The sequence below is a fragment of the Penicillium crustosum genome, assembly GCF_028827405.1.
Source record: "Penicillium crustosum strain IBT 35664 chromosome Unknown utg000004l_segment0_segment0, whole genome shotgun sequence".
Taxonomy (NCBI): Eukaryota; Fungi; Ascomycota; class Eurotiomycetes; order Eurotiales; family Aspergillaceae; genus Penicillium; species Penicillium crustosum.
Window position 1 is genome coordinate 1691402 of NW_026623125.1, and position 24662 is coordinate 1716063.

The following is a 24662-nucleotide window of genomic DNA, read 5'->3' on the forward strand; positions in this document are numbered from 1 at the left end:
CCCAAAACCCATCGTTGGGTCGAAGCAATGGACCCAAAACCCATTTTGGGTTGGGTTGGGTTGGGTTGGGTCCGGGTTAGAGTGGGTTGTGCCGAAGTCTACTCTTAGTCGGCGGTAGGGCTCTCCGATACTCGACAGCGTTTCGGTAGCGGTTCGTACTTATTCCGTAACCGTTTCGCTAGTAATCTCATCGGTTTGATTGCTAATGCCTTATTATACTATTATCTCTTCGAGGCGGCGGATTCGCTCTCCTTATACGGCGGAGAGTCGTTCCTAGGTTGCCGCGTACTGCTCTTATACAGTCACTATCCGCTGTTAGGAGGTAGTGAACTGCTCTATTGCTTCGCTATAGGCTTATTGATTCCTTATTATCTATTGCATTATAGCTTCTACCCACTGTAGGGGTGTACTCTGCTGAGCCTGAGGTTCTATGGTTACTAGTATTCTATTAGTGCTTCGTCGCTGAATCGGGGGTGATTCAGGGGTAATTCTTCTGCTATGCCTAGGGATTGTCGCTTCTAGGGCTTTTCCGTTGGGGTCCGATGGTTTAACGATAAGAATCGGAAGATTGATTGATATATGTGAAGGGCTGAAGCTTTATTGATTCAATTAGGCTAGGCCAACATGCTGTTTATATCAATCTTAGAGAAAAGGTAACTATCTACTGGCGATGGGGGTTTATGTATGTTATGGGCACGTGCCTCACGTGATCCAAGCCGGGCTCTGGCCCGTTACATTATATATATATTAGTTTCTTATATACTTAGATATTTTAGTAAAATTTATAGATATTATAGATTAAAACCGCTATTTTATATAGAGTTAGTAAAGTAGATATAAATAACAGTTATTTATTATATAAAGTCAGCGAGTTATACGTCTACTTTAGGTAACTTTATATAATAGTAGGTATAGTGGATATACCTAGGATAGGTATACCTAGACTGCGACATCGCCCATGGACGGGCGGGTGGGCAGTGCCCACGGGCCTTATGTAAGCGGGCGATGGGCACTATCAATACGCCCATGGACGGGCCCTACCCTTAGGGCCCATTGTCCATGGACACCGTGGGCGCCCGTGGGCCTTTTTAGTAAGCAAAATTAGCGCAACACGTGATTTTAATTGACAGATTTCAAAATATTTCAACTAAATTTATATTTTTTATATATTTACAATCATAATTCCGGATTTTTAATAAGATATATATAAATATATATACTATAATTTACTATATATCTAATTTCTATATATATTTAAGACAACTTTATATAATGGTGGGCATCGTGGGCATGCCCGCCGTGGGCATGCCCGTGGGCCTTGGGCGTTATGGACGGGCACTCGAAAATCCAAATAGCCCAAGGCCCACCGTGGACGGGCCATGGGCACCTCCTAGGTGCTCATGGACGGGCGATGTCGCAGTCTAGAAATAGATAGGTACGATAATATCTAATAAATTTAACCTATATAAATTCTCTAAAACGATAAAATCCGCTCTTTTCTAATCTTAGTAGATATAGCTGATTGAGTAATATATATACTTTTATATAGTATTTAATAGATATCTTTATTTTAATAGATTTTTATAGCTATTACTAGCTATTATTTTTAATTAGTATTAACATTATAGATTAAATACTTTTAGTTACTATCAATAATATATTAAATTATAATAGTATAATAGTAAGTATCTAAGAATTATTCTAATTACTTAAGCTAAATACTAATATTATAATCGTTTAAGTTTCTTATATTATATATATTATCTAATTTAATCTAAAAAATCTTCTTAGAAAGATAAAAATAATTCTAAAAGATAAGAATATAAAGATAGATTAATCTAATAACTATAATTAATCTTTCATATAAAATAATAAAAAAGAGAATTTATTAATTTATTTACAAAGATATAATATATTTTACTACTAAATAGCTACTACCCTTAAGTAGCTACCCTACCTATATTTATTACTTTTAAATATCAATTCTAAACTAAAACTCTATTAAATTAAATATACTAATTAATTATCTATTTAGCCGAGTATCTATCTATTAAATCTATACCTAGTTTCTCTATACCTACTATACCTTAGTATAGCCTATAAAATATAATTTTGAAGCCTATATTATATATATATTAGTATCTAAAGGAGGTATATTATCTAATTTTACTAGCTTAGTAATTAAATAAGAAGCTTCTTAAATTAAGAGGCCTTTTTTATTATATATCTACCTCTAGTATTTAGTATACTTTTACTTATATTCCTTAGTTATTAGTAGTATATAGTTCCTTAATTTTTAGGCGAGTAAAATAGTACCTTATATTATAAGATAGAAGCTATTTATAAGCTAGTTTAATATATAATCGAATAGATTAAATAGGCTTTAAAATCTTATATAAAGTAAAGCTTTAATTAATAAAGCTTATTAATATAGGTTTTTATTAAAGAGATTTTTAGGATAAAATTCCGGCTTAAATTACTATCTCGGCTATTTAAGAAGGGGAAGTATTGAAGTTAAATATTAAACTTAAATAAAATCACTTAATTATATATGAATAGTACTAAACTAGCTACTCCGAAGCTAAATATAACTATCCTATCTCAACTATTTCCCTTTTCTCTAGCTAAATATAATAATCTCCGATTTAAAAGCTTTAATTTATATAAGTAGGTATACTTTAAAGAAGTTAAGTTTAGTAATAGATAACTCTCGAGTTAATCGATTTACCTATAGGCAGTTTTAATATATTAACTACTAAAGGGTCGATCTATAGGTATATATTTTTTATAGCTCTAGGATCTTACTTATTGTTACTTCTTACTCTTTCTTAAGTACTAAATAGAGATCCGAAGTCCTTAGCGACTAAAGGTAATATAATAGTTATAATTCTATTAGTCGGGGGGCTTATTAAAGTAGTAGCTACTACTATAGATTTACCCTAGATATTATAGTACTACGGTAGGGCTATTATAGGAGTTAAAGGTATATATAGACCTCATATCCGCCCGCGAGCGGCCCTCTGAGGGCCGCCCGCAGACCCGCACTTTTGCGGGCGGAGGGCAGGCGACGCCTGCCCGCGGGTCGGGCAGGTTATTTTCTTGCCCTCAGAGGGCGGCCCTCCAAACATTTTGAGGGCCGACAAACAGGACAAATAGGGAAATCCCTAGACTTGCATAAAATATGCATTTCTCGGCTGTATTATTTAGTATTTGGTTTACAGCTTAGTATTGTAGAAAATAAATACAACTAGGAGTACCCATTTAAACTGGCTAGATAATATCAAATCTTAATATAAATATCTTATTTTTTAAGGAACTAATATACATTATGTAGCTTCAAGTTCTACGGCGTTTGTCACTCTCAATTTCATAACTATCAAGTTTACTTAAGCGCTTCTAGACTGCGACAACGCCCGTTTTTGTGGAGACATTTTTAGCGTCGCCAAGACATATGCGGGCACTCTTGGCACGGTGGGTACTGCCAAGAACTAGTTATGTACATAAAATCGCCGAATAGGGTAATTTTTGCATTATTTTTGCATAAGGATGGGCGATGGGCGTCGAATTTCAAAAGGCCCACGGGCCGTGGACACTTTCTAGTGCCCATGGACGGGCGATGTCGCAGTCTAAGCGCTTCCGAACCCTCCCTGAATGCCGTTGTATATAAGGCAACTTAGGCTTACTATCCGTATCCTCCTCCTGCTCTTCAACCTCTAGCTCCGATTGAGTACGCTGCCTCCGTTATGATTGGCCTTGATTAACTACTACTTAGATAGTACTATCCTCATCCCCCACATCCTTATAAGTATCACTACCCTCGTCATTATCACTTATAGGTTCAAAATGATAAGTGTTGGTTGTATCCCTCTCCTCTTAGTTAGCTTATATCTCTTTATATAAAAGATACTTATTAATCAAAGCTCGGTAGGTATCTTCGATCTCAAATTTTGATATATATATAAACATTATTAGATCTTGAACTGTTAATACCTTTAGAGAGCCTCGTCGGTAGTGACAGATATCCCGGGCGGAGTTGAAAAGGCGTTCTATACCCGCCCCTATAGCTAGTATTAAAAGTATATCGCGTATAAGGTTTATAAGAGTAGGGTACTGATACTGATACTCTTTCTAAAATAAATAGGTAGGCGTTCGTACAATACCTTAAATATAAGTTAATATAGGATAGATAATAAAAAGATATAACTTATTACTATTAAGGTATTCCTTAAGCTTATTATATTCACTTAATACTAAGGGCTGGGACTCTTCTACCCCGTATTCTATTTTAAGCTCTAAAATCGCGATTACGGATGATCGAGCTCTAGATAATAATTGTGTATCTAAATAAAGTTTCTTATAGGGCTGAAAGTATTCCTTAAGACTTACTCGATAGATTGTACGCTAGTTATTAACCGGATTATCCTAGTCCTTTCCTTTGAAAAAGTTAAGCTTTTATTAGGGTAAGAGAATAGTGCTAATTACGTAAAGATTGTTATTAATTTAATCGGTCTAGCTATAATATTGTGAAAGCTTCTTCTCTGCTACCTTAAGAGAAGTAAGTATAAGCTGCTTCTACGTAATCTTCTTCTGTTTTAAGGCAGTCTTTAACTTTTTAAGGTAGTTGAAGAGCTTATTATAGATATTAAAGATTAGGTGAATACTAATATCTTTAGTTTTAGAAAGAAGAGTAGTGAATTTGAAGAAAGGCTGGGTGATCTAAAGAAGATAGTCAATCTATCGCCACTCTTCTAGACTTAGTATAAAGTATTCCTAGTCGTACTGAGCGTAGAATTTATTAAAGGTTGATTGGAGCCGTTTAGTACGTCGGAGTATTAAAAATGTCGAATTCTAGCGAGTTCGGATATCCTAGATCGGAATAAGCCTTAGTAGACTGCGCCAAAACCCGCAAACCCGCAAACCCGAAAAAACCCAACCCGCAAATGGGTCGGGTTTCGGGTCGACTTTCATAACCCGCAATGGGTTTCGGGTTTGCTTGGGTAACCCGCGCGGGTTTGCGGGTTACCCATGCGGGTTACCCATGCGGGTTACTAAACAGTGCAAACATAGGAAGAGTCGTATCTACATAAATTATGCATTTCTTACCTGTATCTTGTTGTATTTCCTTTTCACCTCAAGGGGGTAAAAGCTCCTACAGCCCGCTCTAATTCCAATACACCACTACTATTTCTAACGGCTGTCAGAAATTACTTATGCGTGAAAAGCCACTTTGCCTATACTATTTCTAACCGCGGTCAGAGATAGTAGTAGTCTGAAGGGAGTTTTCAATATATAGATAATTTCTGACCGCGGTCAGAGATAGCAGTAGTCTGAAGGGAGTTTTCAATATATAGATAATTTCTAACCGCGGTCAGAAATAGCAGTAGTCGAAGGGTGCCTTAGACGTATAAACAAAACCGCCGTAGATTACTGTATTTTATTAGTATAAATCAGCATTTTTATACACTTCGCCATGGCTTAATTGGGAAAATTATGCAGCCGCGGGTTTTTGCGGGAACCCGCGCGGGTTACCCGCGCGGGTTGCGGGGCGGGTTGCGGGTTGGTCGAGTCTACCCATCGGGTTTGCGGGTTCGGGTTGCGGGTCGACTTCTCTTACCCATTCTCGGGTTTTGGCGCAGTCTAAGCCTTAGCTCCTTAGTTTAAAGGTTACAGAATGACTCTCTCCGTTATAGACTTACGTTAATATAGATAGTAAGGTTTCGGACCTATATAAGAATAGAAGGATTAGTATAATAAAAAAAGTAGGGTTATAGGGGTATACCTTATTAAGCGTATTAACAATTTCTCTTTTTTGTTGCCTTATACGAAGAGATCGAATACGGTCGTTAGACTAGTCTATCTCCGTACTCTTATTCTTTAGAATTGCCTTTATCTTCCTAAGAAGATTATTTAGACTAAGCTGGATAATATAGGCAATATAAGGAACCCGAACGATTATAGTACTATTATTTAGCTTAAGAGATTAGAGTAATTCTTAGATACTTACTATTATAGTATTATTATTTGATATATTATCGGTAGTGACTATAAGTACTCGATCTGTAATCTTATACTAATAGAGGAGCTTTAAAACTACGTTACTTAGGTTAATACCTAAGTATAAGCCAGATAATAGTTCAAATCTAAGAAGAACCTCTCGATACTCCTAATACTAGTCGAGGAAGTAGCTAGTAACGGCTATAAAGGCCTATTGAAACGGAGATATCTAGCAATCTAATACAATCGAAAGCTTTATATTAGGAGGAAGCTTATTAAGAATAGACTGTTACTATTCCTAGATATACCGCCGTAGTCGAGACTGTATTGTGACTGTAGAAGGGATCTATAGTTGTATCGGGGTAAGTCGGGTAAAGGTAATAACCTTACGAAACTCTAGGTATTTAATAAACTTAAAGGGGAGACGGGAGAGGGTAAGTAATTGTAAGAGCTTCTGTTCCTATACCTCTTATATAAAGACTGTTGACTTACTTAGTACGTTCTACGCCTATTGATCCAGAGAGTTATTAGTAAATAATAATAGAAAAATTATATAATATATACGGTATTCACAAGTAGTCCCTTAATATTGCCCTTCTGGGTACTAGATTTACGATAGGTCGGTCTAGCTAAGTATCGATAAAGTGCAGTTGTTCTATACCGCCTATTTACTAGATAATCGAGGACTTTATAGCATTGACGATATATTACCCCTAGTTTACCGGTTTTTGTATTAGCAACTTGATCAAATTGGTCCTAGCAAGCGGCTGTCCGGTTGCTATTCTAGTTTAGTCGTTTTTTTGTCTTTCCAAACTCAGTCTCTAACCACTAGGAAACAAAATCATCTTTTGACATATCGGTATATAGAATAAACACTATTAATCGACCTAGACTAATACGCTGAAGTGAAGAAGGAATTAAAGGTAGAGGAATTGGGGTAAGAAACCTAGAATTTAAGGTAGTATTAAATATCTACTAGCTTTCGGAAACCTTAGGGGTTAGGAATTGCTTATTCGGAAAGTAGAGAAGAGGGTCGGTTAAATTTATAGGATTACCGTCGTAGATAGATAAAGAATAGATATCTAAAAACTAAGAAATTTAAGATATTGTTAACTAAATAATCACTTATAGAGTTTATTTTAAAAACGGGATAGGAATCAGAAGGTAGACATACTAAGAAAATTAACAAGTCCTAGTAAATAGAATTGATTAACCACCCTAAAGTTCAGCTCACTCGGTAAATAATAAACATATCACAATATAACCCACTTTAACCTAAGATAATCTCTATAACTAGCTAGATTTACTAGGCTAATTAAGGGCCGCCCTTATCTAGCCCTCGATCCGCCCTTAGAATATACGGGCCGCCCTTAAACCGCCCTCGATCCGCCCTCAAACCGCCCTCAATTAGCCCTCATTTTTCTACTAAATTCAATAACCCCTAAATCTAGTAAAAACCAGTAGTAAATATCTTACAACTTTAGAATATACGAACTTCAATAATATCTTATTTTAAATATTTCTAAGTAGAAGAATTAAAGCTCTTTTTATTAGTTTTACTAAAATATCAATATCCTATAGGGGAAATATAAAAGTTAAAAAAATTGGTATTCAGATAAGAAGTATATACTATCTAGCTACAGTTGCAAATATATATTTCTATAACTCTATTATCCAAAATTGATAACTTTTACAATTGATAACAACCAATACACTTAAAGATACTAGGAATATATAATATTATTATTACCTGCTATGATTAATCGTAATACAACTCAATTTTATAAAGTTTCTTGACGCTGATAAAGAAATAGAGTGTAAATTTAATATATAAACCAGAACACTGTTAAATAACCGTAATTTAAAGTGATGAGTTAGCACTTTTATGCATCTCAATTAGGAAAGGTCAACTTTTTTTATGTAAATGAGGGCCGATGAGGGCCGCTCGAGGGCGGCCCTTAGAGGGCGGAGGGTCGGGCGAGGGTAGGCAAGTATCAGCCCTCCGCCCGCGAGGGTCGGGCGGAGGGCGGGAGATGCCGGCCCTCTAAATGTTTTTAATGACGTCTAGGTATATAACTAATAGATATTAAGACCTATATATTAGATAACTAAATAATAGTTAATACCTTATAAGGGTCTATATCTGAAGATATAGACCTTTATTTAGGTTCTATACCTTATATATATATAATTTAGCTTAGACTAAATTAACTACTTGGTTTAATTAAGGCTTATATACTTGATAAAGTAATAGAGATACGATAGAATAAGTAGAGATTACTATCTATATATATATCAATTCGGAAAAGATTAATATTACTTATATACTTTTAATAGTAATATATATTCCTCAATTATCTTAAATATATATTACTAACTTTTATTACTATTAGATTTAAAATCTTACTATTTATATAAATATAAACCTTTAACGCAGAGAGATATCCTATAACCTATAAAGCGATCCTATTAAGATTATAGTATACCTTTATAGGATATGAAAACGCGCTAGAACTTAATATTCCTAATACTTCGATATATAAAGCGCTTATAGCTAATCTTTTAGCCTTTCTATAATAAGTATAAATAAGCTAATATAACGTTTAGTAATAAAGAATAGCGTTAAGTTAATTATCTTCTCTTTCTAACTTAGCTATTCTTCGATTTTATAGTTAAACTCTTAAAGATATAAGACGCTATAATATAATATATTTTCCTACTTTATAATAAGCTATTTAAATATCTTAAGAAATTAATCTCCTAACTTATTAGAAAATAAATTAGCTAGAAGCGATAGATATTATAGGCCCTATAGGTAGGTATCCTAGAAGAAGCTCGGCTAGTATTACTTTAAGACTAATAATATCTAGGGATATTTAAATATAATTAATATAATAATCAGCGAGTAATATACCGATAAAGTCTAGAAGATTACTTTTCTTTATATTAAAAGCGCCTAAATCTCTATATTTTACGGTTTCGGGTAATAAGATTATATAGTACTTAGATAGTAATATATCCTCGCCTGTACTTTTACCCTATATTCTATTAAACTAACTAATCTGGTTACTATTAATATAGCTCCTTTAGAGGTTCAAAAGAACTAATATATCTCGCTTAGGATATCTATTATTACTACTATAGAAGACTATATACGTCTGCAATCTAGGAATTAATAATATATCTATATATTAAAGTTCGATAAAGAAGAATAGGACTTAATATTATTATAGGAGTTCTTGATATAAGATATAGTCAAAGAAGCTAAGGAAGAGAAGGGGATTGATTATATCTAATCTAGTTAATATTAATCTAGTTAGCAATATAGAGGAAGATACTAGTTACGAAGAAGGGTAGGATATAGAGGATCTCAATAGTATAGTTAATATAGTAGATTATATAGCTAAACCTAGACTGCGCCAAAACCCGAGAATGGGTAAGAGAAGTCGACCCGCAACCCGAACCCGCAAACCCGATGGGTAGACTCGACCAACCCGCAACCCGCCCCGCAACCCGCGCGGGTAACCCGCGCGGGTTCCCGCAAAAACCCGCGGCTGCATAATTTTCCCAATTAAGCCATGGCGAAGTGTATAAAAATGCTGATTTATACTAATAAAATACAGTAATCTACGGCGGTTTTGTTTATACGTCTAAGGCACCCTTCGACTACTGCTATTTCTGACCGCGGTTAGAAATTATCTATATATTGAAAACTCCCCTTCAGACTACTGCTATCTCTGACCGCGGTCAGAAATTATCTATATATTGAAAACTCCCTTCAGACTACTACTATCTCTGACCGCGGTTAGAAATAGTATAGGCAAAGTGGCTTTTCACGCATAAGTAATTTCTGACAGCCGTTAGAAATAGTAGTGGTGTATTGGAATTAGAGCGGGCTGTAGGAGCTTTTACCCCCTTGAGGTGAAAAGGAAATACAACAAGATACAGGTAAGAAATGCATAATTTATATAGATACGACTCTTCCTATGTTTGCACTGTTTAGTAACCCGCATGGGTAACCCGCAAACCCGCGCGGGTTACCCAAGCAAACCCGAAACCCATTGCGGGTTATGAAAGTCGACCCGAAACCCGACCCATTTGCGGGTTGGGTTTTTTCGGGTTTGCGGGTTTGCGGGTTTTGGCGCAGTCTAGCTAAACCTATACTACCTTCTAATTCGGAGAGTAGTACTTAACTAAAGGCTAATTTCTAAGCTTATAAGCGTATAAGACGCGATAAGGATATATATAATTATTATTATATGATCTTATTTTTTATTAAAATAATCTTAGATTTATAAATAAAATATAGAAGTATTGAAGGAAAATTGTATAAATTGTGAAGGTTATATACTCTACAGTTCTACTCTACTTTCAAAGCTAATTAAGTATTATTAAAGATTTATATCTTTCTATAAGAAAAAGTAATTTCTTTATTATATTTCAAAAAGAGAATTAAGGCTATAAAACTAACTATAAATAAGATCTCTAATCAATTATCTTAGTTCTATTTAATATATAACGTATTCGGTAAGCGAGTGGTCTATATAAGCCAGTAGTCTACTACCACTAAACTATTAAATTTAAATATATTTATTTTAACTATAACGCTATTAAATTAATTTAACTAGCTAATTTCTCTATCTAGATATATCTCTCTTCTATAACCTAATAACCTATATATTCTATATACTCGCCCGGCCCGTATAGGTAGTTATAAGTGTTAAATATACAGGTATAGATATTTGACAGACTGAGCAGTCTTCAGATAATGTTTGGTACTAAGGGTATTTAAACCCTTTATTTAGTTAGTTAGTTCTTATAAATAACAACTCTTCTTCTTCATCTATCTCCCTACTGTAGTGCCACTACTACAACAATAAGCCCTACTTAACCTACTTATAATAGGTATTTCTACGCGCTACTTAGGTCTTAAATAGCTCCGAACCTAGCTTATAACCCTTCTAAACTGAAAGATCCCCTTTATAATCTATATATACCTTAAAGATTAGATCCTCTTTTACTTCTTTTTCTCGTTCTTAGCGGGGAATTCTTTATTTTCTTTCGTAAGTAAGATTATACTTTATATTATAAGACGGAATCCTTTTATAAGTAGGCTTCCGCAGAACCCAACCGGACCCGGACCCAACCCGGGTTTGGGTTGGGTCCGGGTCCAAAATCTCAACCCAGCGCTGGGTTCTGGGTTACTACCCTCAACCCGGACCCATACTGGGGCCCCAATTGGGTTACAAATAAGACAAATATACCAAGGAATCCTCACTGCATAATTTATACAATCTCTTATTGTAATTTTGGGTATTTCTCTTATATCTTATCTATATCAAGAGTATGTAGATTTAGGGTAGGAAGATAATATTTTAGCTAACTAGTGATACTGGAAATTATCATCATCTCGCTGTTTACGCTTCCGTCCTGATAATCGGAGCTGCGTACCATTATCCGGTAGCTTAGGCTCAATCATATCATCTTCAATATCCTCTACCGCCTTATTCTCCTTATCCCCTTTATCTAGCTCTTCAGTATCACTAATTAGGTCTACTTCAACCCCATCGGGTCTCTTATCCTTCTCTTCCTTCGCTACTTCAATTTCGTCTTGTGTAAAAAACTCTTCAAGTCGCTTAGCCTCTTGCTCCTCAAGATCGAATCTTGAAGTACAAAGGAATATCATAAGCTCTTAGATTGTTTCGGACTTCATTCTTCCCCGGCGGTAATAACAGATATCTCAAGCGGTATTAAATAGTCGTTTAATACCAGCGCCTATTGCTGGTATTGAGAGAATATCCCTTATAAGAGCTGTAATAGCTGGAAAGCGGTATTGATTCTCTCTTTAGAAACTAAGAGGCGCAATTTCAATCGTATCTATTAACTAGTTAGTAAAATATTAATATTATTTAGGTTTAATATACTACTATCGAGATATTGTATTATCTTATCTGTAACTCCCGACAGCTATCTTCTATTACTATTTAATATCTTATTAAGCTTCGAACTTAATCGAGGTTGATTATAAGAAGATTGCGAGTCTTATATATAAGAAAGCCGATCTTAATATAGTACGAGAGCTTTTTAGAATGTCTAGCGATATTTATCGCGCTACTCTTAATCCTAGTTATCAGTTTGAAAGAATTGAAACTTATTTATAGGCGTAAGTATAGTATATATCGCAAAGATATATCCTCGGATATAATCAGTCTAAGAGTAATATTCGTTAAGCTTTAGTCGACTAGCTTCGAGCGTATTAAGTATCTGTTTCTTCTATAGAATACGCTTCCGTCTAAGCTGCTTTATTATCTATTTAAGATACTTAAAAAGCCGGTTATATATCTTAAAAGTATAATATATAGTAATATCCCGAGTCTTTAAGAGTTATAGAGTATAATTAAAGAATAGCTCTGTAATATAAAGAAGATAGTCAATTTAACGCTACTCTTCGGTATCTAGTAGTAGATTAAGACGAGTATACTCTTTATAAAAAGGGCTAAAAATAGACCGTAGTCTCTTCGCGCGGCGAAGTATTAGGAATATTAAATTCTACCGGGTCTTTATATCTTAGATTAGGGCAATCTTGACTTTTTAGGGTTAGAGATTATAAAAACTCTCCCGGCGCTAGGGACTAGCGTTTATATATATTATAAGATAACGAATCTTATTTAGTATAGAAGAAATCCCTCGCTGCTATTATTATATATTCTGTTAGGCTATTTTAGACTATTAATTAGTCTACTTTATCTCTATAGTCTCATTTTCTAGAACTGCCTTAATATATCTAAGAAGCTAATTTAGGTTAAGTTAGATAATATAGGTAAGATAAGGAATTCGAATAATAATAATACTATCTAGTAAAACCTATTAAAGGGATTCTATAAGAGTTTTGTTATTTAATATATTGTCTATTATTAGCCTAAATACCCTATCTTCGATTCTATATTCTATAAGGGTCTCTATTAGCGTACTATTTAGGTTTATACTAGTATACGCCCTATAAATAGGCTTAAAGTCTAGTAGTACCTCTCGATATATCTAGTCGCTATTAATAAAATAGCTAGTGATTGCTATAAATACCTATAAGAAGGGAGAGGTCTAGTAATTAAGGGTAATAGATATCTTTAAGTAAGATAGAAGTATCTAAAGTATACTCTGTTACCGACTCTTAACTATACTTAATAGCCGACGACGAATTATATTAGTAGAGGGGATAAACGGGGTAGATAGAGAGGTACGAGCTATTTAAATTAGGCTCTAAAACATTAGGTACTCGATAAGTTGAAATAGGAGTCGATTAAGAGATAAGAAGGATAAAATCTCTTCCTCCTAGGCCTCTTATAAGAAAGAAGCCTTAGTCGGAGTATTATCCTAAAAAGATTTAGTAAAGAGAATAAAAGATTAAGTTATAATAGAATATATAGCTTTACTAAGAAATCTTATAATCTCTAGCTTTGATCTACCCTTAGCCTTTCGATACCCTACGCTCTTAATATATTTTAATATTATTAATATACTATAATATTATACTTTCTAGTCGCCCGTTAGATAAGGATAGATAGTATAAGGATACTTAAGAATCTAGCCGCAATTCTTATATATAACCTTTAGTGCCCTATCGATACTATTTATAACCTAGTTAAACCTACCCTAAATATTAGACTAGTAGTTTAAGTCCTAATAGATCTTACTCTTCCTTCTAAAATCAGTCTATAACTACTAGTCGACCTATTCGGTATAAGTTATTTTGTTATAAAGAATAAATGCCTTTCTCTGATCGGGACTAATACGTAGAAGTAAGGTAGGAGGTATAAGGGGAATAATCGGATAAAGGAATTCAGAGTTAATAGAATCGAGATCGAACGTCTACTAGCTAATAGATGGTTTAGAGGTACTAAGTCGGTTTAAAGGGGTAAGATAACTAAGATTATCTATATCTCTATTATAAATCGAGGATATCAAATTAGATTACTAGCTCTAAGATATAATAGGCGAAATAAATAAATGATCAATTACGAGGGGAAGAATAAGAGAAGGGATTTACTTATAAAGGGCAGAAGACGTATTACCCTAGCTATAAATAGAGAGCTAAACAATCAAGTCGTCGTTTATCAAAAGTACCTACTTCACTAGCATTTAATTAGTATATATTATAGGTTTAAGTGGGTTAGAGCTAGTATAACCTAGCAAAACCTAGCTAAAACCTAGCTAAACCTAGCTAAACCTAGCTAAACCTAGCTAAACCTAGCTAAACCCAGTAAAACCTAGTAAAACCTAGTAAAACCCAGTAAAACCTAGCAATTATAACGGGCTAATACCGGTATTAAGGCTTAGGCTCTACCCGCGCTTACTGCTAGATCCCCTTAGCTAGAGTTTCTAACCGCGGTTAGAAACTAGGAGTATTAGTACTCGGGCTCTACCCGCGCTTACTATAAGATCCCCTCAGCTAGAGTTTCTGACCGCGGTTAGAAAGTATAGTAGAATAAGGCTTTAATCGTATAATTAATTTTCTAACCGCGGTTAGAGATAGTAGTAGTCGAAAGGAGATCTTAACGTATAAGGATAGAGTGACTACTTTATACTATATTTAAAATATATTTCTACAACTTCAACTATATCAGCAAACCTAAATTATCAAATACCACTACAACTATGATTATCTTTAATTTTTATTAGTAATAAACTAATATCTAGCCAATATAAAATGATATAAGTGTCTATTTAGTTTAGTCATATAAAGTTAATGTCGAATAAGTGAGTTTATATAGGTTCGATCTAAAACACAAAAAAATACGAAGATTACATATTGATTATTTAGCAACTTTATGAACGCCAAGAGTTTGTTTTTATGCAAAGTTGGGTTTTACTAGGGCCCCATTAGGGGCCCAGCGCTGGGTCCGGGTTGGGTCCGGGTTCGCTGACTTCGACCCGGACCCAGGCTGGGTCCGGGTCCGGGTCCGATATCTCGACCCAAACCCGGGTTGTGCGATAGACTATTTATAAGCTAGTTTAATATACTATCTAATAGGCTAGGTTAGACTGCGCCAAAACCCGCAAACCCGCAAACCCGAAAAAACCCAACCCGCAAATGGGTCGGGTTTCGGGTCGACTTTCATAACCCGCAATGGGTTTCGGGTTTGCTTGGGTAACCCGCGCGGGTTTACGGGTTACCTATACGGGTTACTAAACAGTACAAATATAGGAAGAGTCGTATCTATATAAATTATACATTTCTTACCTATATCTTATTGTATTTGTGACGATTGAGACTGAACTGCACTATCCTTTCTGCCAGTACTGGCCGCCTGCGGGGGTTTCTGCCAAATGTCTCCGACTTGTAGATGTTTGCATGGTTTGTATGAGGAGACAGGACCAGGACCCACAAAGGTCCTGCCAGGCAGGTTTCCTTTCTTCTTCTTTCCTTTTACTCCCTGTACTTAATATTCTCGTTGAAATGCACTCTTTTGTTTAAGAACTGGCTGGTAACATAATATTAAGTACCATTCTCAATTTCACGAAGCAGTACGACTGTACGGACCATCCATTGCGATTGGTCCCGGTCACGCTTCACCCCACTTCCCGTTCCTTGGCATCGTACAAGCCAAGACTCGACCCGAACCGAATTTAGTCTGACCAATCACGATGGTTGGTACTAAACGATACCCGATGAACCGTGGCAAGCAGCCGGTTGCTGCTGTGCCTGATGATGAAGAAACTCCTGAACATGTGACAGATGTTCACGAACCGAAGACCCCGATTACCGAACCGATGAGACCAGTTGAGACTGGAGAATCTGACGAAGACAATGACAACGCTGGAGAAGGATCTTCCTCCATGCGCGATCGACTGCAGAATACCCCGTCGAAGGAACGATTCCATGAACTTGTTCGTCAGTACAAGAAGCTGGAACAGAAGAACCAGGAACTTAAAGACGAGCTCGCAGTTCTTCTTGCAGAAAGAGTTGAGGCTACTGATACGATTGAGAGCCTTAAGATCGAGCGTGACGAAGCGATCGCTCACTACGAACATGCAATCAGAGCTCGTGATGGCCTTGCATACCAGCTCGTGAATCGTACCAGCGCACCGATTATGGAGGCTGGTCGGAAGACTACAAAGATGCCGGATGCTCCGATGCTTAGTGACGGTAAACAAGTCCGATTTGAGACCTGGGAGACCGTGATGCGACAGAAGCTTGAGGCAAACGCTGACCACTACCCGTTGCCTGTTCATCGCAAGCTCTATGTACAGAGTCGTTGTGAAGGCAAGGCTCAGTTGCACATCGCACCCCGAATGGGTTCTGATTCTAGCAACCCGTACATGGACGCCGAAGATATGATCGTCCATCTGAGGACTGTTTTTGCGAACCCGAACCGACGTGCCGAAGCCTACACTGCCTACCACAAACTGATGATGAAGCCAAAGGATAGCTTCACTGACTTCCTTGCTGAGTTTATGCAGCTCGCTGAAGAGGCTGCTGTGATTGAAGAAAACCGCAAACGTGATTTGTACTCGAAGCTGCCATACCTGCTGCAAAGCCAGGTGATGTGGGCAGTCAACCAGGATACCGTGACGTTCGAATCTTTCTCCAAGACCTGCCAGAGTATGTCTCATGAGATCAGTCTCCAGCAAGAGGCAAAGACTACTTCCCGTGCACGATCTACTGCTGTTACCGGCAGTGGTACAGGAACAACTACGAAGTCGACATACACTCCCCGCGTGAAACGCGAAGAAAGCTCCAACCCCGGAAGACTCTCGAACTCTGAGCGAGACACCTTAATGAAAGAAGGTCGATGCTTCAACTGCAAGGAGCAAGGACATATCACTCGCGAATGTCTAAAGAAGAAGCCAGCTGGCACTGTTGCTGCAGCCCACCCTTCTCCCCGTATTGTTGAACTTGACGACGATGAAGATGACAACCAGGGAAAAGCCGATGCCTAGGTCAAGTCTCCTGCCTAGGTGGACAGAAGGTATCACTGTACTCGCTGGATTTACACAAGTTGATAGGCGGTCCTAGAGATAGTTTAGTTTTCAATACTAGACTGATGCACAATGGACGCTCTTTCTCTATTTCAGCGCTTGGTGATACTGGAGCAGATGGATACGTGTTCTTGAATCGAGGATTAAGTGTGCTCCTCGGTAAACGATTTGGATTGAAAGCAGAAAGCATAGGACAAGAGTGTCCTGTTCGAGGATTTGACGGAAAACTTAGCAAGCCGATCACGCATGCCACTTTCCTCACGATGTGCGTGGATGGCAGAGTGCAGCAGCAAGTTCCGATGCTGATCGCGGATCTCGGAAAATACGATATGATTCTTGGAAGGAAATGGTTTGCAGATCATGACGTCTTGCTAGACTGTCGTCGGTATCGGATGATCTGGCCAGATGAGAAGACGCTCTTCGACGATGTGTCAAGCAAGATGGCAGTACCAACGCCCACTGCTATTCTCCAGAAACCGAAGCCAAATCCTGATCATCAAGCTGATGTTGATCGACGAGACCGTCTTTTCGGTCGAGAAGAATCGAAAACAAAGGACAATTACAGACACACACGAGAACGGCAGTACGGATATTGGCAGATCGAAGAACAACGGAAGATGAGCCGCAATCTGAACGACGAAAGCAAGATAGCGGTCTCGAAGACTCAACGACAAGAGAAATTACCGTCGATCGATATTAGTGCTATTGGAGGTGTCGGTTTTAACAGACTCCACGAGAAAGGAAGGGTTAGCAGAGAAGTCGAAACCTTTGCAACTTCGCTCTATGAGATTGACCATATCATCGATGTGAAGAGCGTGCAGACTCGGGACCCCGAAATTGATCAGATCTTGATGACTCTCCCGAAAGAATACCATGACCTAGTAGAAGTCTTTTCGAAGAAAAAATCCGACGAGTTACCACCCCATAGACCTGGTGTGGATCATGATATCATTCTTGAGGCAGAAGCGCAACCCGGATATTGTCCTCTCTACAAGCTGTCACTTGAAGAGTTGAAAGCAGCGAAGAAATACATCCTCGACAATCTTGAAAAAGGATTCATCGTTCCAAGTTCAGCTCCATATGCATCCCCGATCTTGATGGCAAGAAAACCTAATGGGGGACTTCGATTCTGTGTTGATTTCCGGAGGCTGAACGCAATCACAAAGAAAGACTGTTACCCTCTACCACTAATCGATGAGGTACTACAACGAACGAGTAAGGCCAAGATCTATACGAAGCTTGATATCCAGCAAGGCTTCCACCGAATTCGTTTGACACCAGGGGCAGAGGACCTCACTACATTCCGTACAAGATATGGATCCTTCAAGTACAAAGTGACACCATTCGGATTGACGAACGGACCCGCAACCTTTCAAAGATTCATGAATGACGTTCTTCGAGAATGCCTGGACGAATACGCGGTTGCCTTTGTAGATGACATCTTGATCTACAGTGAAAACGTTGAAGATCACCAGCGACAGGTCAGAGAGGTACTCTGTCGTCTACAAAAAGCAGGGTTACAAGTTGCGTTATCAAAATCTGAATTCTCTGTGAAGAGGACTAAGTTCCTCGGATTCATTGTGAGCACTGATGGTATAGCCGTTGATCCAGAGAAGATTCGTGTGGTCCAGTCGTGGACAGTACCGACTACAGTGAAAGGAGTGCAGTCATTCCTAGGATTCTGCAATTTCTACCGACGATTTATTCAAGGATACAGTGCAATTTCAAAGTCATTACATCGGTTAACAAGACAAGACGTCCCGTTCGAGTGGTCAGAGAATTGTGAGAAGGCATTCCAGACTCTAAAGAAGAAGCTAGTCAGTGCACCAATCCTCCGGCACTATGATCCAGTTCGACGGACCCGGGTTGAGACAGATGCATCCGACGGAGTTCTGGGAGCAGTACTCTCTCAATACTACGAGAAGGAAGATTTTTGGCACCCGGTAGCGTTCTATTCGAAGACAATGCAACCCGCAGAATTGAACTACGAAGTACGCGATAAAGAGCTCCTCGCGATCGTTCGCGCTTTACAGGAATGGAGACCTGAACTCGAAGGTCTATTCCAGAAGGATCGTTTCGAGATTCTCACTGACCATCAGTCACTTGAGTACTTTATGACAACCCGACAAATGAACCAACGACAGGCGAGATGGAATGAGTTCCTATCTCAGTTCCGTTTCGTGATCAAATACCGTCCCGGGAAGAAGAATATTGTTGCTGATGTTCTATCACGAAAAGAGTCTCCTTGTGTGGACAACGGACGACAGTTTGTGATGCTTCCGAAAGACTGTCTTGAGGAAGGAGTTTACCCAACCCATTTGGCTCCTATTCACTCTGAAGAGGCAGAGATGGTAGGGATCGTTGAACGGATAAAGCAAGCCAATCGTCAGAGTTTGGAGTTAGACGAATTCCGTCAAAAAGCACAGGAAGGGGGTGGTTCTCGATGGACAATACAGGACGGATTGCTCCTTTATGAAGGACGGCTCGAAGTACCAGACGACGGGGATCTCCGTGCTCGACTGCTTGATGAGATACACCGGCAACCTTTGACGGCCCATCCAGGAATAGAAAAGATGAAGAAGCTGGTTTCGACAAGATATCACTGGCATGGATGGGTAACTGACGTAAAACGATACATTGACAACTGCCTGATCTGTAAGCGTACAAAGGCCTGGAGAGATCGAGTACCTGGATTGTTACGACCTCTGCCGATTCCGGAGCGACCTTGGCAGCATCTCTCTATGGATTTCCGTTCGTTCCCGAAGGACCGCCACGGGTACGACGCAGTTTTTGTGGTCGTGGACCGTTTGAGCAAAAGACCGATATCGATCCCTTGTCAAAAGGAAACAAAGGCCAAGCAGATGGCTCGTTTATTCATTGACCATGTCATCCGAATCACGGGAATTCCAGAGACAATTGTCTCCGACCGTGGAGGTCAGTTTATCTCCGAATTCTGGACTGAATTCTGTAGGATCCTTGGAATCAAGAGAAAACTGTCAACGGCTTACCACCCCCAGACGGATGGACAGAGTGAGATCGCAAATCAATATATGGCACAGAGATTACGACCGTATGTCGAGCAGAACCAGGACAACTGGTCGGAGATCTTACCGATGGTTGATTTCGCTGCCTCGATCCTCCCTCAGGATACAACAAAGAAGTCACCTTTCTTTGTAGAAAGAGGATACGAACCTTCGATGACGTTCGACTGGAAAGATCAGGAGACGGTGACTCCAAACGAGCAAGATGCGGTGCAAATGCTCTCCGAGTTACAGGACATCTGGACTCAGACAAAGGAGCAAATCGCGAAGTCGCAGCAATTGCAGATTCGTCAAGCGAATAAGCATCGTCGAGAAGAGGATTTCGGAATTGGTGATTCGGTATTCGTTACAACCAAGGACTGGTTACAAGATCGACCTAGCAGGAAGCTTTCCCACCTAGCGAGTGGACCATACAAGATTATCGAGAAGGTAGGCAACTCCTACAAGATAGATCTTCCGGAAGCGATTCGAGTGCACCCTATCTTCCATCCAAGCAAGTTGCGGAAGGCAGCGACGACAGAGCCTCTGGAGGGACAACACATAGATCCGTCTCCACCAATACAGGTCGGAGAGACAGACGAATGGGAAGTCGAAAAGATTCTAGACGTCAGATCGCACTACAGGAAGTTACAATACAGAGTACAATGGGTGGGACATGACCTCGATTTACAATGGTATCCTGCCGGCGACATGAAACATGCACCAAGGAAAATACAGGAGTTCCATGCGCAGTACCCTGCAAAGCCCGGTCCCCCTATGCGTTTACAGGAATGGCTTGATGCTGATGAAGAAGACCGAGTCCTCGAAGATCACGTTGATGACAACAAGCCAGCATTCAGGGACTGAATGCATTCTTAGTCGGGGGTTATGTGACGATTGAGACTGAACTGCACTATCCTTTCTGCCAGTACTGGCCGCCTGCGGGGGTTTCTGCCAGATGTCTCCGACTTGTAGATGTTTGCATGGTTTGTATGAGGAGACAGGACCAGGACCCACAAAGGTCCTGCCAGGCAGGTTTCCTTTCTTCTTCTTTCCTTTTACTCCCTGTACTTAATATTCTCGTTGAAATGCACTCTTTTGTTTAAGAACTGGCTGGTAACAGTATTTCCTTTTCACCCTAAGGGGGTAAAAGCTCCTACAGCCCGCTCTAATTCTAATACACTACTACTATTTCTAACGGCTGTCAGAAATTACTTATATATAAAAAGCTACTTTAGCCTATACTATTTCTAACCGCGGTTAGAGATTGTACCTAAAACCTTCTTCGACTGCTACTATTATACTATATTTCCTATATATACTTAGATTGTAAATAATATAGTTATCAATTTAAAGCTAATAGTATTCCTATTTATCGTTATCCTACCTTATACGTTTCCGGGATCTAATAAATCTATATACCTAAGTATTCCCTTCTTTAGGTATAGGTAGTAGGATATTATACTCTAGAACTTAATCCTCGTTATTAGTTAATAGAGTAGGCTGCTCGTCTTCCCTTCTTAGTCTATCGCACAACCCGGGTTTGGGTCGAGATATCGGACCCGGACCCGGACCCAGCCTGGGTCCGGGTCGAAGTCAGCGAACCCGGACCCAACCCGGACCCAGCGCTGGGCCCCCAATGGGGCCCCAGTAAAACCCAACTTTGCATAAAAACAAACTCTTGGCGTTCATAAAGTTGCTAAATAATCAACATGTAATCTTCGTATTTTTTTGTGTTTTAGATCGAACCCATATGAACTCACTTATTCGACATCAACTTTATATGACTAAACTAAATAGACACTTATATCATTTTATATTGGCCAGATATTAGTTTATTACCAATAAAAATTAAAGATAATCATGGTTGTAGTGGTATTTGATAATTTAGGTTTGCTGACATGGTTGAAGTTGTAGAAATATATTTTGAATACAGTGTAAAGTAGTCACTCTATCCTTACACGTTGAGATCTCCTTTCGACTACTACTATCTCTGACCGCGGTCAGAAAATTAATTATACGATTAAAGCCTTATTCTACTATACTTTCTAACCGCGGTCAGAAACTCTAGCTGAGGGGATCTTACAGTGAGCGCGGGTAGAGCCCGAGTACTAATACTCCTAGTTTCTGACCGCGGTTAGAAACTCTGGCTGAGGGGATCTAGCAGTAAGCGCGGGTAGAGCCTGAGCCTTAGTACCGGCATTAGCCCGTTATAATTGCTGGGTTTTGCTGGGTTTTGCTGGGTTTTGCTGGGTTTTGCTGGGTTTGGCTGGGTTTGGCTGGGTTTGGCTGGGTTTTGGCTGGGTTTGGCTGGGTTATGCTGGCTCTAACCCACTTAAACCTATAATATATACCAATTAAATGCTAGTGAAGTAGGTACTTTTGATAAACGACGACTTGATCGTTCAGCTCTCTATTCACAGCTAGGGTAATACGTCTTCTGCCCTTTGTAAGTAAATCCCTTCTCTTATTCTTCCCCTCGTAATTGATCATTTATTTATTTCGCCTATTATGTCCCAGAGCCAGCAATCTAATTTGACATCCTCGATTTATGATGGAGATATAGACAATCTTGGTTATCTTACCCCTTCAAACCGACTTGGTACCCCTGAACCATCCACTAGCCAGCAGACGTTCGATCTCGACTCTATTGACTCCGAATTCCTTCGTCCGATTATTCCCCTTATACCTCCTACCTCACTTCTACGTGTTGGTCCCGATCGGAGAAAGGCATTTGTTCTTTATGACAAAATGACTCATACCGAATGGGTCGACTGGTGGTTACAGACTGATTTTGGAAGGAAGAGCAAGATCCATTGGGACTCAAACCACCAGTCTGATGTTTGGGGTAGGTTTAACCAGGTTGCAAATAGTATCGATGGGGCACCAAAGGTTATGTGTAAGAATTGCGGCCAGATTCTTGAGCATCCTTACACTATCCATCCTCATCCAACGGGCGACCGGAAAGCACAATATCATGGCACATCAACAATGTCAAAACATATCAAGAGCGCAGGGTGTCGAAAGGCTAAGGGTGGATCAAAGCTAGAGATCACAAGATTCCTCAGCAAAGCTGTATGTTCTATTATAACTTAATCTTTTATTCTCCTTACTAAATTTTTTTAGGATGATACTCCGACCGAGGCTCCTTTCTCACAAGAGGCCTGGGAGGAAGAGATTTTATCCTTCTTATCTCTTAATCGACTCCCATTTCAACTTATCGAGCACCCAACGTTTCAGAGCCTAATTCAAATGGCTCGCACCTCTCTATCCACCCCGTTTATCCCCTCTGCTGATACAATTCGTCGTCGGCTATCAAGCACAGTTAAGAGTCGGCAACAGAGTGTGCTTCAGATGCTTCCATCTCACTCAAAGATATCTATTGCCCTTGATTGCTGGACCTCTCCCTTCTCACAGGCGTTTATGGCAATCACTGGCTATTTCATTGATAGCGACTGGGTATATCGAGAGGTGCTACTAGACTTCAAGCCTATTTATGGGGCGCATACTGGTGCAAACCTAAGTAGTGCGCTGATAGAGACCCTCACAGAACATGGAATCGAAGATAGGGTGTTTGGGCTGACAACAGACAATGCATCAAACAACAAAACTCTTATGGAATCCCTTCAACAGGTTTTACCGGATGGTGTTATTGTTATTCGAATTCCTTGTCTTGCCCATGTTATCCAACTTAGCCTGAACCAGCTTCTTGGACACATCAAGGCAGTTCCAGAAAATGAGACTACAGAGACAAAGTGGACTGATCAACAGTCTAAAATGGCCCAGCAGAATGCACAACAACAGCAGCGAGGGATTTCTTCTACGCTGAATAAGATTCGTTACCTTGCAATATATGTGAACGCTAGTCCCCAGCGCCGGGAGAGTTTTTACAATCTCCAGCCCCAAAAAGTCAAGATTGCCCCAATCCAAGATGTGAAGACCCGGTGGAATTCAACATTCCTAATGCTTCGCCGCGCGAAGAGACTACGGTCTGTTTTTGGCCCTTTTTGTGAAGAGTATGCTCGTCTTGATCTGCTACCAGATACCGAAGAGTGGCGTCAAATTGACTATCTTCTTTGTATCACGGAGCCATTCTTTGATTATACTCTACAACTCTCAAAGACTCGGGATATTACTGCACATTATACTTTTAAGATATACAACCGGCTTTTTGAGCATCTTGAACAGTCAATGAAGCAGCTCAGACGGAAGCGTGTTCTATGGAAGAAACAGATGCTTGATGCGCTCGAAGCTAGTCGACTAAAGCTTGACGAATATTACTCTCAGACTGATCATATCCGAGGGTATATCTTTGCGATATGTACCATGCTTGCGCCTGTGAATAAGTTTCAATTCTTTCAAACTGATGACTGGGATCAAGAGTGGCGCGATAAATATCGCCAGGCATTCCAAAAAGCTCTCGTACCATATCAAGATCGGCTTTCTCATATACAAGACTCGCAACCTTCTTATAATCAACCTCGACCAAGTTCGAAGCTTGATAAGATGTTGAATAGTAATAGAAGACAGCTGTCGGGAGTCACAGATGAGATAACACAATATCTCGATAGTGGTATGTTAACCCTAAATAATATTAATATTTTACTAACTAGTTAATAGATACGATTGAAATTGCGCCTCTTGGTTTCTGGAGAGAGAATCAACACCGCT

General features: G+C 39.0%; 1 protein-coding gene across 1 annotated transcript; it reads right to left on the reverse strand.

The window, feature by feature from the left end:
- Nucleotides 1–990: 990 nt before the first annotated feature.
- On the reverse strand, nucleotides 991–3128 carry N7487_009691 (uncharacterized protein; the record flags this gene model as incomplete). The annotated part of the gene is made up of 2 exons (XM_056877421.1): nucleotides 991–1084; nucleotides 3046–3128. 2 exons carry the CDS (start codon nucleotides 3126–3128, stop codon nucleotides 991–993), a joined length of 177 nt encoding a protein of 58 aa, XP_056726001.1.
- Nucleotides 3129–24662: the final 21534 nt, after the last annotated feature.